The sequence below is a fragment of the Prorops nasuta genome, unplaced genomic scaffold, assembly GCF_024137725.1.
Source record: "Prorops nasuta isolate Cenicafe-Biocafe unplaced genomic scaffold, Cenicafe_Pnas_1.2 PNAS00004, whole genome shotgun sequence".
Lineage (NCBI taxonomy): Eukaryota > Metazoa > Arthropoda > Insecta > Hymenoptera > Bethylidae > Prorops > Prorops nasuta.
In genome coordinates, this window is record NW_027116801.1 from 967283 (window position 1) to 985009 (window position 17727).

General features: G+C 36.1%; 1 protein-coding gene across 1 annotated transcript; it reads left to right on the forward strand.

Moving 5' to 3' along the window:
* The first annotated feature begins 41 nt into the window (after nucleotides 1-41).
* aqz (aaquetzalli) lies at nucleotides 42-17562 on the forward strand. Its single transcript, XM_066725455.1, has 2 exons — nucleotides 42-831; nucleotides 2543-17562. The coding sequence occupies exon 2, from the start codon at nucleotides 2592-2594 to the stop codon at nucleotides 3021-3023; it is 432 nt and encodes a 143-aa protein (XP_066581552.1). The 5' UTR covers nucleotides 42-831; nucleotides 2543-2591; the 3' UTR covers nucleotides 3024-17562.
* The last annotated feature ends 165 nt before the right edge of the window (nucleotides 17563-17727 follow it).

Here is a 17727-nt window from a genome sequence, read left to right on the forward strand (position 1 = left end):
CCGCTCCATCGTCAGATAGACAAGAGACGTTAAGAGGAAAGGAGTGCGATATACAGTGCGAGTGTAGATTTGCTATTGGCGAGTGATTGAATGAGTTTGCTGGATTGGAGGACAACGCTAGATTGATCGTGCAAAGATTTAAGGATTTGCAAGAGATCGAACCGCGAGTTACGGAAATCTGGAAAGTGATACGTGTACGTGTATGCATATGTAAGCACGTACATGCGATACATACGGAATCGTGGGAAGCGAGTGCATACATAACAGTTGCAAAAAAAGTGTCCCACTGCTTTACGAATTTTTAGACGCGCTTGCGTATTGTGCAAGATAGAAGGAACTGGAGTAGAGTTGGCAAGAGAAATCGAGAAGAGAAGAGAAGAGAAGATAGAGAGAAGAGCAGAGCAGAGCAGAGAAGCAGGACGTTTATCGCGTAAAAAGTCCCAAGCGAAAACAAACGTCCGCCATTTTGTAGCTCTCCAGCTGTGTCGAGAAGGGGAAAGTGTGCTTTTTTAAAAGCTTTTTCGTCGCGAATCAGCCAGTATATTTGTAGCAAAGGTGACCCACGGTCACCGGATGTGGCTAAAATCACAAAGAACTCTTTCTGGGAGGACTGCGAGAGAATCGAAGATCGTGAAAACGAGGTAGCATTGCGCAAAATAGGAAGTTTCCCCTCCACGGGCTTCCCCACCACGCTCATTCCTTCAAGCTGCCCCTTCTCTTTGCCCTGGATATACACATTATTGCGCAGTTACGAAAGCCGCTTAATTCTCCAGTCAGCCCTGTATGGACGCTGGAATCCATCCGCTGAATCTGAAGAGGAACTGGAAAACGGTGAGGCACAAAGGAATTGTTGCATTTTTCTGTAGTATATTTCACCGTCCGGCCTCTATCTTCACTGTACCTTTCGCAGTACTCCATTTCTCCCCTCCCCCTATTTTCGTTCACCCATTGTTTACTAAACGTAATTCTTTTTTTCCTCCTTTTTTAAAAACTTTTTATCATATCTTCTGCATTGATCGTGACTCTGGCTCTTTAAATTTAATACGCTTGTACAAAAATAGCGAAAATTCTGTGCTGACTCCGTTTCAACAAAGCCAAGTGCGTAGATTGAGCCAGATTTCATAAACATTCGTAAGTAAACAATTTTTCCTAAGTATAATATGGTACACTATGTTTATTGTATCACATTTTTTGTATTCATTCTACTCTCCAGATTTAGAAAATGTTGGTCAATGAATCACACGAGAACAAAGGAGTTGTTCTCCTATTTGTAACGCTCATTATATGAAAGTATAATTTTATATTACAATAAAAACAGCCGCCTCAGAGCAAAGTTAACCTTCAATAATTTTCTAAAAAAAGTTCCTATATTTTCCCCTTTGTATTAATTAACGTGTTAGATTTGGAAAAGAAAATATTTCAATATCTACACCGGCAATTTTTATTGAAACTTATTGAGATTAGAAGTTAACCAACATAAACAATGTGCATTAACGGGATCCCTTTTACCGGTATTACGGAGTAAAAACAATAAGGCATTTTTTAAAATTTATTATCGTATTTTATAGTGATGATACGAGCTACTTTTTTCTAGTAATAAAATCAGATTTTTAGGGAAAAAATTGTATTACAAAAGTAACTGTTTAAATAATATTTTTTCTTTGTTATCGAAAACTTTACCATTTTACTAAAGAATATTTTCTGATGCTACAAGTTGCTTCATATATAATAATTTTGAAATCAGTCTTCAAGTAACTCCATATCTTTTTCGCTTTCTACTGTTGGATCTCATTCAGATTACAAATATCTATGTTTGTAAAGTACGATTTCAGGGAAAATAAGTAGAATTTGAAAGAAAAAGACTCGAATTGAAAGATAAATGGAAATAAGAAAATAATGTAGGATAATCATCATTAAAACAGGAGTTGAAGATATTAATCCAACTAGATATCTATTGTGATTATCAATTTTGTTCAACATTGTAGGATTGATGTTCTGTTCAAGAGCTTGCTTTGTCCAAGAATTTTATTGCTGTTCTATTTAGAAACTAATTCATCATTTCAAGTAAACATATTCCAAATGTTTAATTTTTACTCTAGATGAATAAGTTATTTTTCTCGCAAATTGATTCTTTCGATAGAACGTAGTATATATTAAAATGATAGTTTTATATTGCTGACTAAGTTCTATCTACAAAGTCAACTTGCAGAAAAGTTACTTATTCATTTGGAGTAAGAATGAAGTATTGGAAATATTTTTCTTTGCATGTTGAATTAGTTTATACATAAAAGAGCAGTGAAATTTTTGAATGAAACAATCTCTTGAACAGAATATAAAAGCGAGAGTAAAGAAATAAATGAAAAACTGGACACTTATTCAATGCGAATTGGTTTTGAAGGCACGAAAATAAATGTTTTTTTATGATTTAAAAAAGTCATTGAAAATGCCTGTAATCCGCAGTTTAGCCAATTGTATTTTGACGTTGCATCCTTGGTTTGAAATTGAGACTGCAATTTACTAAAATAGTGAAAATTTTTTGTAGAAATTGGAAGAGAGGCAGCGAAGAAGAAGGATTGAGATCTATCCGAGCCATGACGAACTCAACGCCAAAATTGAGCGATAAGATAGAACGGCAAGCATCGCCGAATTCTGGGAGTAAACGGCAGTATCAACAGCAGCAGCAACGCTCGAACTCAATGAAATTATCGACGTTCTTCAATAACAGCCGCAATAACATGAGGAGTACCGTGAGCACTCCGGGCAGGCTAAGCTTGACTCCACCGTGTTCAAAAAACGCGAGAAATTCACCATTCAAGTACGAGAATATATCACCGCGTGGAAGTCCGACGAACAGCTTCTACGCCGGGGCCAAATTCTCGGAGCCCCCATCACCGGCTAGTTTGCCCAAACCACCGAGCCATTGGACCATGATGAGAATGATGAACAGCTGCCAGCGGTCCGCAGACCAGGGCAACCACATCTTGTCCCATCATCTAAAACTTATCATGAACGCCCAAGCTTGATACCGCAAAAAATCAAACCAAGCACCGCCATTGTCCATTTCCAGCTCCCAGTAGGAGAACAGGTATGATCATCGCCATTTGCAAGATTTACAAGGCGATGATTAATGCAGCGAGAGAAAGAGAGAGAGAGAGAGGGAGAGGCGCGCAATAACAATTTTATGCAAATGAACGACACACACAGAGAAGAGTGAAGGAACTTTTTTCACTGGTGGTTCGAATTAAGACAATGAGCGAGTGGGGACCGATGCACTCCTTGGTCCCTCTATCAGTGTTTTCGCAAACACAAAGCCGCACACGCATTTCTGTATCCCAAACACGCGAGTTTTTTACTCGAGAACAGCGATCGAGAGTGTGCACTCACTCCTTATAATGTCGCGCCGTCTATGGGGGTGTAAACATAATGTATTTTAGATTATCGTATATAACTTGCTGAGGAAAATAACACTTGCAAACAGAGACAGAAACACAGAGAAAGAGATTAACGGGTGTTATATAGAAAGGAAAAAAAATTGATGAGAAAAATGTACGACGTCGGTTCATTCTCGTTTTATCTGCTCGACCAAGTGGTACGAATGATCGAGAGAGAAAAATTATCCGTTTCGAGCCATTTTTCTCTCTCATGGATTCTTTTTAAACGGGCAAAAACTTTGATTTTGTGGACTCTCCGCAACAGATGTGAAATTTCCGTCCAGATCGTTGGTCGGAATCAAGTATCGTCGGTATATAAAGCACGCAAACTTTTCATTCTTAAGACCGTAAGCTGATTATCTTGCGCTTGACTAATATTTATCTTAAGCTAGAAGCAAATTTCGTAAAAATTCTTTTTTCCCCCTTTACTCTTTACTTAATTTTTTTCGTGTACCTGAGCTTCCATCACCTCCCCTTCTGATCGTTTATCGTCACGCAACACGAGACAACATGCGTCTCTTTGATAATCAATTCCTCTTTCATCGTTTATCTATCTTAATGATTTTTTGTTTCGAGGTATCTAGCCAACTTTCCGCTCTGTAAAATACCATTGCTTCTTTAACTTTTTTCTCTCATTCATTTTGTATGTTGGCACACGTTCACTTCGAGCTTCGCCTTAGAATTGCATTTTTACTCACGATTTACAACAACTTTGCAATCTTTTTTTATTTATTTTTTTTTTGTTGGTTGCAAAAAAAGATCTTTTGTTTACCATTGTTAGATAAATACACGTTAGAACAATTTATTCTCTTTGTTTTGTCTTAAAGACAACTGTTTGGTTAGTTTTTACAACTCAACTTGACTCTCTTCTTTGGCATACACATGCTAGAAAGCTCAAAGAGCCTCAAAAAACATAGCATTGCTTAATTTCTGTAGATGGCGTGACTCATTACTACCTGTTACTATATTCTATATTTAAGTGTTTATATTTACCGTGCCCTTTGTTTGAATGGTCAACTATAACCTTTGATTCTAACATCTTTCCTTAATCGTTGGCCATTTACATAGAAGCACGACACAACAGACAGATTTATATATCATATTTTTATATATTATTTCGCCCCGTAATCACTGAAATTTAAGTCTATTCGATGGCTTTGGTAACGGCGTCTGCAATCTGATCCCCAGTTGAACAATATTCTATGTTCATGGATTTATCGAGGTATTCTTAATTCAGGAAACGATAACGCACATCTATATCTTTATTCCTTTTCTTTTCCAATTGCATTGAGCTTTGATTATCTATTTTAAGCTTCGCAAAGAATTAATTGCCTTACAACTCTTCTGATATGGTTCTTATGTACATCGCATTAATGCATTCTGCAGCTGCAACAAACTGACTTAGTACTAGAAAGTGATACTATTGGCTGTTGGCTGGAACACAGCTCACTAGTTCTCCTGCATAGAATATATCTCGTGGTACTTCTTCCGGTTTTCGCATCATCTGCATAGTCAGAGTCTGAAAAACATATCAATTCACCTGGTTCTTCATTCTTTTGTCTCTTCAACATAATTCTGTTATTGGTTCCGCCTCTCACGTATGTCATTATCATTTGCAATGTATCATGTCTCGATTTTTAGGGCAATTTAGCTTTCCACTGGCATATCCAATAGCAAAGGCTGAACCTTGGCAGTTTTTGTTTGACAGTACAACAGACTTCCTACATACTGCCTATAAGGAAACTTGTACATTCTGTGCTGTTCAAAACTACTGTCAATCTTTGGGAGTGTATCCGATTTTTTACAATCCTTTGTACCAAACTTATCCAGTGTGTTTAATACGTAATTTTCATGCTTTAAATGTAATCCATTTTTGCATTTATTATTTCCATGTCTAGAAATAACTCAAGTTTGGTATTTACCTTAGTTTTGAATGTCTTACCCAAGTTTTCAAGAAACTTATTTATAATCAATTTATCCTTACTTGTCATATTTTGATCATCAATTTACACTGGTTATGACAACGAGTAATTCACTAATCATTACAAGTATAGCTCAAAACCACTCGGTTTTAGAGAATGTTTCTGCAATTCTTTATTTTTTTTACCTGATGTGGCTTCTTCGTAAGATAAAAACACAAACTCTTCATACTTAATTGGATGCATATTCTTTCTGCTTTTCTAAAATTATTTTCTTCCACACTTTTGACAAGCTTTTCTGTTCACTACAAACTGTTACATTTTCTTTGGAATCTTTTGCTGTTTAACACTTCTACCAATTCTTACTCTGTCGTTTATTCTTTCTTGTCTGTTAATCAAAAATTTGACGGCCTGTGACATAATTTTCTTTTTGATCTCACTGAATAGTCTCAATCCATCCAGTGCATATCCAATGAATTTACATTTCTCATTTAGATTGTTCAGTTTATTTCGATTACACAAAAGTTTCATTCTGCTTCACTTCTGAAGTCTCAAATTTATTAACTGAGGTTTGCATGCAGTTTGTTTTTCAGTTGGAATCACAGCAGCTTCAGTTGGAATAGTCAAGTTTGCAATCCTAATTATCTACATACCTTTATCATTTTTCTGAGCAGCAGTACATATATAATTTTTGTTTATTCTAGCCCTATATTTACCAAATGTGTTACAGCTCCAACTTTTTTGAGTTACAATATTGACAAATCAGATTTTCAGTTAATTCAGGAACATATAGTACATCGTTACCATTTATTTTCTGCCTCAATTGTTTCAATACCATTAACCTTCATAACTTGTCCCCTTTTAACTACTTTTATTCCAGATTCTTACAATTTTAAGCCCTCTCGAGTAACCCTCTAACATTCGACGTATGTGCTGTTAAGCCTGACTCCAATATCTATGAATTTTCTTTCATTGTGGTGCTATCAGTTTGACTGTTTGCTATGAACGAAATTTTGTTTGTCTTTCCAGAAGAAACAATATTCTTCTATATAATTCTTCTTCTCACAGATATTACGATCCATTTACACTTTAGCTTTCTCCTCTCTTTTGCAAAATCTTGCTACCTGACCAAGTTGATTATATTCAAAACATTTTGTTTTTATTTTATTTTATTTCTTTGACTTCACTTTATATATTGATTTTTACTTGCTTTACTTTCCATTGCTCTGGTTGCAGCAGTTTCCTCTGTGCCGCTTTATAATTGGCTTCCATTTCCTTCACTAATCGTACTTGCATATAGATTTAACAGAATTTCGTCACTCGCGGTCATGGATTTTTGTTTGTTGATGTTGCTATGATATTTTGAGCTCAAGCCTCTTTATCCGATCAACTTTGTCAGACGCAGATGCATTACTTAAAAGTTTTTCAATACCAAAAATTACATGAAAAAGACTTGACGATTTCAGCACATTTTCCACTTAAATTTTGAACATCCCAAAATTATCTTTATCTTTTAATTTTTATGCAATTCTTTGGACGCTCTTGTATGGCGAATGGGAGGAAAGAAAAAAGCCTTGAAAGTAGCATTGGTGTATTGCAATGTTAGAACGAAAGCTTTACTTACTTTTCTGATTTCTTGAATCGCGAACAATAATTTTTGTCATCCTACGTTAAACGTTAAGCTATTGAAGCATAGGAGACTCGGTTGTTGTAAAAATTCATTCAGAATCGATTACGTAATAAGATAAGAAGAGTATCGAGCACTATTGGCTGACCTTGAAAGCCCCTGAGAGTTGCTCTCTCATTCTTGATATCGCGGAAATTGCGATTTTTCGCCGCTCATCATTGGACAAGCGTTTTGGTTGTGTAAAAAATAAATTCTAAGTACCAGTGAATTTGGATTGTTAAGCTGTATATTAAAACTACTTGATTCTAGACTGTATTGGAAGCACTAGCAGGTCTAGATGTAAAATCAAACTGAAAAATAATGCCAGGTCTTTCCAATTGGTCCCTTTTGGAAAGCTCAATTTCTGTAAATATATATATATTATATATATATAACGTCTAGTATTTTTTGAGGGAAATTCTTCATGTCAATTGTAAATTTTTTTTCTAATTTTTTTTCAACCCCTCTTTCTTAGTTATTCGTTGTACCGTTAGTGATGCACGCGTTAAAAAATATCGGTGAAAAACGTGACCATGGCAATTGTGAAATTCCCATTTATACTTTTTAAATATTTTTCGATTTTGGTTTCTCGCTTAAATAAGGCAGAGAAAAGCACCTTCTCATTGTGGGGAGGATTTTTGAACTGTAAAAAAACCTTGGAGGTTCTTCCCTATGTTTCCTTGATTTTCGCATATAATCTGGAGTTTAATTGTAATTCAAAGCGTGAAAAACTAGTCTTTTGGAATTGTGATGGTGTGCCTGGCAACGTGAGAATGTACGAGAGTGAAAGGATCATGATGGATGGTAGAGGCGTGAAAATGTGCAATTTCGTAATCTTCACTGTATTCCGATATTTTTCTAGTTTTGTATGGAGGATAAAACGCAATACTTGACTCTTTTTTCTTCTCTCGCTTAAGCTGCATTTAGCTGAGTCGTTTGTTCCATTAATCAGTACTCGTCGTAATTTCCCATCTCTCATTTTGCTCCATTTCTTCTTTTTATTTAACCGTTGACTGCACTTGTCCACGTATCAGAAAAATTCTTTCAATCAAGATACTTGACTATATCTTATTCTCTTGTATGCACCGTCTCAGTTGAAATAATTGGAGAATAGACTGATAGTTGGATATACAAAAAACCTATGAAATTATGCTCTTAAGATTATGCATTAAGTTGTATATAATTTTAGATTTAAGTATAGTAACGAGGTTTGCTGGTTCATTGAAATTAGTCATCAGTCAACGGTTTCAGATATTAATTATTACACCACTTTTCTCGTCTTTCTCGACAATAAGTATTTAAAGAAACAAAGTAGGGGTTTAAATTACAACTGTTGTAAAATTATGAAGCTTCTCTGGCAATTATAACAAGATTTGTTTTCTCTAAAATTCTTTGAAGAACCAATCAAAATAAATTCTGTATTTCCGCGTTACTCGCGTTTAAAAAAATCAACCTCAAACGGTTTATATATATTTGACGTTGGGCCTCCTCCTACCGGGTTATTGTGTATATTGTTTGTTTATCTTTTTGTTAAAGTTACAAATTTTAACGAGTCAGTAACATTATTACGTTATTTTTCATACCTCTTTACGGGATAATTGGAATGGCTGTCTCACAAAAACTGTTTGAAAATTAAACAATAACAAAAGAAAAAAAAGATGGAAGAAATGTGAAAGTTGAACAGAAAAATTGTAAATAGTATAGGCGATTATCACTGGAATTTTGTATACAGGACTTCTGATAATTGTGAACAAACGACGTATAATATATAGGTTTGAAGGCTATAAGCAACCTTATGTATATAATCAGGATCGATCGAGCGGTCGATCGATAAAATAAGTATTATTTGGGAGAATGAAAAACGTAAAAAGAAAATTGGACTTGAGAAACAGTGGGAGAAGCATGCGTGGAACGCTAGGGAACAGAAAAAATAGGGCATGAGTGAGAGAATATAATAAGGCGGATTCTACACGAACGATATTAAAATTAACTGTGATGAAACTATATAGAAGACACTTATTTCTATAATTATCGATCTATATTATATATATTATATGTATATAACAATTGCTGATAAAGCTCCGTTAATTAACTACGATAATCCTTTAATTGATAAAGATAAATCGTTGTAGATACATCGAGTGACAAGAGAAACAGCGTTGATGACCAATGGCATTTACCTCGAGTGAAATTATAGACAATAGCCAAACTGTGTTGATTGAAGGCTTGTGGGTTCGGCCGTTGAAAATCTGCCTGGCTTTAAAAGGATCCTCGAGAAAAATTCATCCTTATTTTTCCTCTCTTTCGCTCGACGCGCGAAACGACGAGTCATTACTTTAATTTTAAAGTTGAACATAATGGAGTAAATAGTCCTGTCGCGTGTCTCGGAGAGAAATCACCCTTCTCATTCCGTAACATTAGTTTAGATCGATTTGGTTTGTCCAAGAAGAATAAATCGTTATTGTTCGTTTTGGTCGATCGATCGATCGATCATATTTGCCGAGAAGGATCTCTCAGATTTTCACTAGTGACTATGATCGTTGAATCGTAAATTTTAGTCTGATTGTAGAGTGAATGAGGTGGTGATCGAGCAAGTACGGATAATGGCGAATTATAACGGGACAATCCACGTGAGACGCATATTGTGATAATCTGGCGTACAAAAAGCTTTTTTTAATCCTCGCATTAGATTCAATCTTATCAAGTGGGAGAGAAAAAAGAAAGACAAAATCTCAAGGTTTCCAACAGTCCAAATATCGTTGATTCTATTGTCCTTGCGTTTAACCCGAGTCTAATTTACTAATTTTATGCTTGACTGATTTGTGGCGACGTAGTGTCATAAAAATTTATTGTACCTCGTATAATGCGAAAAAGCATGAGAAATTCTCACCTCGTGGCTGTATTTTTCTTCTCATTGTACAGTTGCTATTAACAGATCTTGAGAATAAGAGAAACGAGGATTAGTTTTTAAATCAATCAATCTTCGTCTTACATCGCAAAGCTTTAAGCATAATTCGTACTTGAAAATAATTAAAAGAATAAATAAATCGGTCATTTCTGATACACTCAATAGACTTTTGCAGTCAGTAAACATTTTTATTGCAACAATGGCTTAATTTATTGATATAATATATAATTCATTATAATAATGAAATTATTCGTGATTTATAGTATCATAAATTTTGTTCATTATCGTGATGAAAATGTTTACAGACTGACAAATTTTTGTCGAGTATAGTTTTGCAAGTAAGCTTGGAAAATTGTCTTAACGAACGCCGTTTACAGTATTGTAAACGATCGTTAGGTATTCCTTGACAATTTTAAGTTTAATTTTATATTCTCCCCCTGTTGTACATTCTCTTTGTCCCACCTTAGCTGTGTTTCGATTGGAGTTTAAAATTCTAATGGAAAAGGCAGACTTTTCACGTGAGATTTGCCTTGAACTTTCACCCTCTAGTTCCAATGGAAATTTTGTCAATTTCACCATTGTCATAAGCCACCTGACTTTGTACTAATGCGTGCATTATATGTATATAGATATAATATCAAATTAGGGATTCCGCGGCTGATACAGTAAGCCAATCAGCGAGTTCATTTACCGATCATATTATATTTGGGACTCGTTAGAGTTTTTATCGAGTCGTTAATTACTTTTCTTCTTTCGTGGGATTCCAACTTTAATTTAGGCTTAAAATATATCTTTACTCTTATCCTTTATCCCTAAAATATTTTCTTCGCACCCTCTGGCTATATTATTATTATTGTTATTGAAATTCTTTAAGTGCATTTCTCGCCAAGATAATCAGCTTTAATAGTAACAAATCGTTTAGTATTAAGTATCTATATAAGCTTGATCATATTTTTAATTTCTTTCATATATAAGCTTTTGCCCGTTCATAATTTTATCTCATTTCCATTGCCGGTTTTTTTATTTACATATTGCTCTAACGGGACGTTTACCGATAACTAAATTAGTTTGTAAAATTTTCGGGGAATGATTTCTCATACGATTTTATAAAAATCGTAACTTTTGCGATTGAACGCTCGTCTTTCAGTACCAAAAAAGATATTCCACTATGATCGTCCCTCGAAACGGATCCTCTTTGTTGCTGGAGGGATCGCAGCGGGAGGATCATCGTGGAATTCAATGGAATTGCCTGAAAATGAAGAATGGCAAAGGGTCACACACGTCCAACAGCATCTCCCACGTAACTGAAAGAGAAAAAATGATATAATATATACACATTTCATGGTTCCCTCCTTACTTTCAGGAGATTTCTCGTTGTTTTTCTAATAAAAGCATACAACGATATTGTTGAGTCTAAAAAGAATTTTTGGTATTTGGACACTGGCCAAAAAAACAAACCAGCAAACAATATCGTCTTGGACAATACAGATGTGTGTCGCTCTTTAAAATTCGTACCAGTTGACGATATATACACACACATATATATACACACGCGCACACACAAATACACACACTATACACAATGTCGATTAAATAAATAAGCCTTAAATGTAGATTTAAGTCGAGAGAAGAATGCTGAGATGTAATACGAAGGATGTTGCGAAGGTGAGAGTGAGAGGGGGAAAAGGAGACTGGCGTAGCTCGAATCCAAGTAAAAAGGAAAAAAATCTCACTCGTATATATCGATGCTGACGAATTATGCGAGAAATTTGGAAACGGAGAAAGCGATGGACGCTTTCTCGCTGGATGACGCCTATTCGGCGATAATACAATCTCCTTTTCTTCGTTTACTTTCCGTTATAGCCCATATATGCCGATGACTTTTCATTGGGCGTACACAATAGTAATTGTAATCGGACACGAAAATATGTAAATCGTGAAGGAATTCTCACTTGTTTTTCTCTTCTTGTTGTAATCGTTGAGCCACGCGTGCCAATTGCAATTGTCGCACCGTCGACAGATTTCTCAGGCATAATGAAAGTCCGACGAAGCATTTGCCAGATTCTCTCGCGATCGCAAGATCATTGCGTGCCAAAATTTTACATTTTTCTCTTTGTCAAAGTTCTCGTCAAGCGAGCTGCAAAAGAGAGAGGAAAGGATAAAAAGAAAAGAATAGAAAAAAAAGAAAAAAAAATCAGCGCCGAGAAATCTGTCGTGATGATTTTGTTGATCGAACGATAGAGGCCGACAGTTTCTTCTAGAGGCTCAGCCGCGTGGCTCGACGAATGAACTTTTTAAAATTCAGGGCCAGGTTGTCGAGAGAGATTCGTCATTGTCCAAGGTCGATCTTCGCCGGCAGTGGTAGCAGGGAGTTTTCACGCGTCGATTGATTCTCATATGTAAATTTCATGCATCTTTGACCAACGGTCAATGACAATATTTTTTATTCTCCCTCCCGCCACTACCCGTGAAAATCCAGTCGAGTACCAGCGCGACGTGCTTTTAATTTGCCTACTCTACCCCTTTCTCTCTTTCTCTATCATCTTTTCTTCTTCCTTCATTTCTATACAAATCTTTATTTTAAACTAAAAACTATATACGCTCGATTCTTAACTATTTGACTTGATTTCTACTATTGTCAAAAAAGCGAGAAAACGAATGGACGAACGACGATCCACTCGATCATGATCGGATTATTATACAAGTTGGAATTTTTAAATGCAGACAGTCTCGATATCGGGCAATCGCGAGCGCTGTCCCTACCCGTCGACACCGAGAAAAATAAATACTACGTGATATTCATAGCGTTAGCTTGCATTTCTGATAATGCATCGTCGCTCTTGATGGAAAATTACGTATTTAATTGTAAAAGTAAAAAAAAGCGTGAAACGTGTCTGTGCGTATCGAGCGCGATTGCCTGATCGATCGAGACCATTCCTCCCTTTCAAATATATATATATATATATATATTCCATGGGTAATTCGCGCTGGTATCGAAGAGCAAAGGGATATACGGGAAAATGCGTGGCAAACATAATATGCAACGCTAAAACGCACTGATTATTTTAGCGAATCGAATTTCGACCATGTACCTTGATATATAATTGCGTGTTTCCGGTGTTTATGCGAGCATGAGCGAATGAGAGTTGTGCGCATGTATATGTGATGTTAGAATGTTAGACCGAGCTTAATGCTCGACAAAAAAGGACACGTTTTCTCAGCAGCATGAATATATGAATCTGAAGAACCAATATATATATATATATATGATAAACGTGTCCTTCCACTGTACAAGCGATCTCAACGTTCGAGAATGATATACTATAATGCTTTCACGGGCTGACAATAGGAAAAGGAAAGAAAGATGCAAGAATCAAATGTATACAGAATTACCAAGTGTCATGTTCCGAGAGGAAGAGAGGGAGAGAGAGAGAGAGAGATAACGATTTTAAGCGAAGGCGTTGAGAGTAGCTATATATATACGTGCCCATAACACTTTCCTACATGTAATCAGATCGTAAGATAAGTTTTAGTTTCTTTTCTGCATCTTCATTGTAAAGCTGGTCGCGGTTTGAAGCTTCAGCGTGCTCCGTCGATAACAAGAAAGAAAGTAAGAAACATGTATTAGTGACGCTGTAAAATTAAAAGCAGAGGGAAGTATAAAAAAGCAAGCCCAAACTTCTAAATTATAATCGATTTCTCATCTGTTAATAAGAATCCATTGAAACATTTCATTAAAGAATAAGAAAACTTCCCTCTGCTGTATTACCACATACACACACACACACGTTCGGAAATCAATTCGCAAAAACAATGATATCTCGAACTTTCGCTGATGTTTCATTTCTGCGGCCGATTATCCTATTATCACGAGGCATTTCTTTATTTTCTTTTTTAAGTTTAATTTTTACGTCATGTATCGCTGTACAGAGCATTGTTTTACGAAACTCTGGCCTGCTTTAATCGAAGGACGATAAAGATATATATATATATTATATATATACATACATACATTATATATATATTAGGATGTACGCGTACACTTAAAGCACTCGTTGAGCCTTAAGTATACGCGTACGCGGTGAAAAAATACATCTATACGTAAGGCAAAGAATATGTGAAAGATGTTTAGGAGAGTTAGTTGGAAAGTTTTTGATCAAAGATTGAAAGAGACAAAAGAGCGAGCGAGCGCAACGGTTGGTCCCGGATGAAATTGGGATCAAGAAGGATTTAATCATAGGAAAAGTTAGTCGTACGTAGAATTAAGAATTATCGAGCCGCGATCTCTGTGATTATAAAAACGACGACGATGTTGAAAATAGGGATGCGATTACGAAGATAAATACTATTGATCATGATGATATTATTCTCGCGTTCAGGCAAAAGCGAGACTTGCCGTCGAAGTTTGTAGGATACGTATAAGGCATATAATTTATAATCGGTATGTAAGAAAAAGAAGCTATTTGTAAGTCGCGGAGGAATGCGTATTATAAGATTGCGAATGGTGCTCGTGGGAGGCGGCACGGAGCAGGAATCGATAATTGTACATACGAGGTAGTGGAGGTGTTTGTGAGGATGTGTGCGTGCGTGCGTATGTGTGTGTGCGTGCGTTTTGTGAATGGGAGAGTGCGAGAGAATATTTTGCTACGCCAAGTAAGCTAGGACTATGTTGTTTGATAGTCAAAGAAGAAGTCGACGAAGAAGCATTGTTGGTGGTACACGAGATCTTCGAAGGAGAAAGGAACGACTGGGTCCAAAATTTATTGCGGGCTTGGTGATTTGTACCATACAGGAGTTGCGCGCTGGAAGCTTGAGAATGGAGACGAACAGAGAATTATACGTGCTTCCTATTATAGAAATGGAAACTTGGAAAATCGTCAGCTGGTATCGATGTTGGAAGAATGGCAAAATTCGACAGAGGAACTTCTGAAACGCGACGGAACGAGATATTGACCATCAATTTTTCAAAGTCTGCAGTTTTTCGAAGATGCTTAAGAAGGGAGAAGTGTGTTCGACATGGATTCTTCGCTAATGCCGAATGAAGTGTAAATCAATGAAGAGCGGAAGAGCTTGGGGGTGTAAAATTTTAAATTCTTAGCGGATAACACACAGCTGTAAAAGAGAAGAGGTTTTCACTCTTCCTGCGAGACATTCAAACTATCCATCCTGCCTTGCGAGGAAGAAATTGCTGAACAATCAAGATCCTGCGCGTGGGGCGAGAAAGGACGTCGTTTTGATTATCTATCTTCGCGCATCCCGTTGTTTTTTCATAGAAAAACAATTGTCTCGTGTTTGCGCGTCTGACGAAGGCGAGTGTAACCGGAAGAAGAAGAGGGAAGAGACAGTTTAGCAAGTGATGGCAATTGGACAAACGAAATACCAGTTTTAGAATAGACGGAAGAAGAGGCTCCTGCTATCTTTAAAATTGATCACGGTCTCTGGATCTTCCGAAAATCCAACCTAGTATTTCGCTTTTAAGATTTGTACTTGGAGAGAGAGAATAAGAGAAGGCAAGAAGGTGAATGTAGCGAGTATTTTATTGTGGACACGAAAAGTGAATCAAAGGAGGATCGATGAGATATTATTTGAGTTGAAACATTGATTGGAAGCAGTGGTAATCCCGGAAAGGTACAATCCGGATTTGTTTTGTTTGAAATAAATGCAAACATGCGGTTTGCACTTACGGAATTCCGCTAGCACTTTTGCTGATACTGCATTTATTAAAGGAGGAAGAAGTAAGTACATTGGAGAATAAGATGCAATTGATTGCATTGCTGAGCAAGTAGGGCTGAGTATGGGAGTAGCAAACATATATAAAAAAGCTCTCCATAAGCCCGGACAAGACTGGTATGAGTTTTCCGACTGACTGAGGATTCGAGTGAATGGATTTTTAAGAAAACAACAGAAAATTATGAGAAAATGTCTTTTTGATAGTAAAAGGCGCAAAAAAAGTTGTAAGTAAGGGTATCAGTGGTATGCTTGACGATGGAAGATTGTGGATTTAGTTTCGGGAAATTTGGTTTAAGATGGAATAGGCAAAGAATAAGCGAGTCAAGAAGATAAGGATAGAAGAAAGAAGAAGAGTCGCTAAGCACACGAGCAACGTTTACGTGCAATATTTTCTCAAAAATGTTGCTGCTTCCAAAGTTGCCCAGTAAAGCCGAGGATGAAGCTAACATACAATATGTGTATGCAGATTTTAATAATGCACAACAGACCCTAAGCAAGAGAAGAAGAAACAATTCATATATAGATATATATACATCATGGATTTCCATTGTACTTTCTGCTATAATCTTGTCTGAAGGGATTTCTGTCCACTTTGTAAAAAAAAGATCCAAGAAGAGCAATTTCTGAAAAAGATGAAACTAACGGAAAACATCCGTTTTAATCATGAAGCTACCTCGAGGTTCTCTCCACAAGAGGAGCAACAATGGAAAGAGAAGTTGAGCCACCGTTTGAACAACTAAACACAACTATACAATTTTATCCTTTGTTTCCAAACCATACAATTCCCTATCCCAATATACCTGATCCTATACGATTGTCATAGTCCATATTGAAAGAGCTCTGAGCTTCTATCTAAAAACCGGCACCTTACAAATTTTATCAGACCAATTTTATTTCCCTAAAAATATTACCTCGTCCATATTTCTGCTTTTCCCATATTATCCCTGTTTTATTTTAAGGGTCCTTTTAAGGACCCGCAATTGATTTCAGACGAAGCAACGACTTGGTTACGCACTAAACTGGCCTACTGATTGGCTCCATAGCTGGTGTATATAAACTTATGCACCAAGCGAAAACTGTCCTTTTCAGGACAATCTTTCCATGATTAATAAAAACAAACGAAAGCCCTCTTAACAGGGTATACCTTTCACAATTTCCTTTGTCCATTTGTGATGTTTAATACTCATTACGATTATTTCACTATGCAAGGTATTTCATATAGTCGATACTGACCCGGAAGTGCTACATAGAAGAGTCAATTTTCAGGAGAAAACTTAACAATTTTTCTACTATTTATACAGTGCTACTCAAATGTCTTGGCCCACTTAAATATCTCGAAAACAATTGTCTTTAGAAAGAGATTGTGGAGCACTTTATTCTTCTATTAGGAAGAACGAGAAACGTATTTAAAGATGGAGTGAGCTTATTGACTTTGATATTAATAACGAGGGTCATAGTAATGTTAGCATCCTTTTTTGTAAATAGAAATCAATACTTTATATTATGTATTCTGATACCTCAAGATCTTTCTAAAACTCAATTTCTATTTTTTCATTATATCTAATTTATAAGATATTTCGATTTAATATTATAAATAGGTACTAGGCGCGTACCAGTGTAGCACTGTAGCAGTGTGTTACGTACATTAGTTGTTCCTGATCCAATATATAATTTCTGATTGAAATATCTCGTAATTTACCGAATGGAATAAATAAATAGAAATTGAGGATTGGAAAACTCTTGAGATAATCGACGAGAATATAACAAAATAGGGATTCCTATTAAAAAAAAAGTTGACTGTCCTAAAACCTTTGTTGTTAACCTCAAGGTCAAATTTATACCACATTGAGGTACGGTTTTATATAAGCAAAAGTAGAAAATGCTGTAAATTTTTCTTTTCTAACGTCAATTGTTTAAAAGATATTTAGATGATCTGGATTTTTATGCCTAGAGAGATTGTTTCCGGGGCTGATGTAAAAGAAATGAGAGGAAGGAAAGCTGGGGCCGCCATAACAGATGTTTATAAATATTGTATACACACGTATGTCGTATATATATGTAAAAATTTGTAAT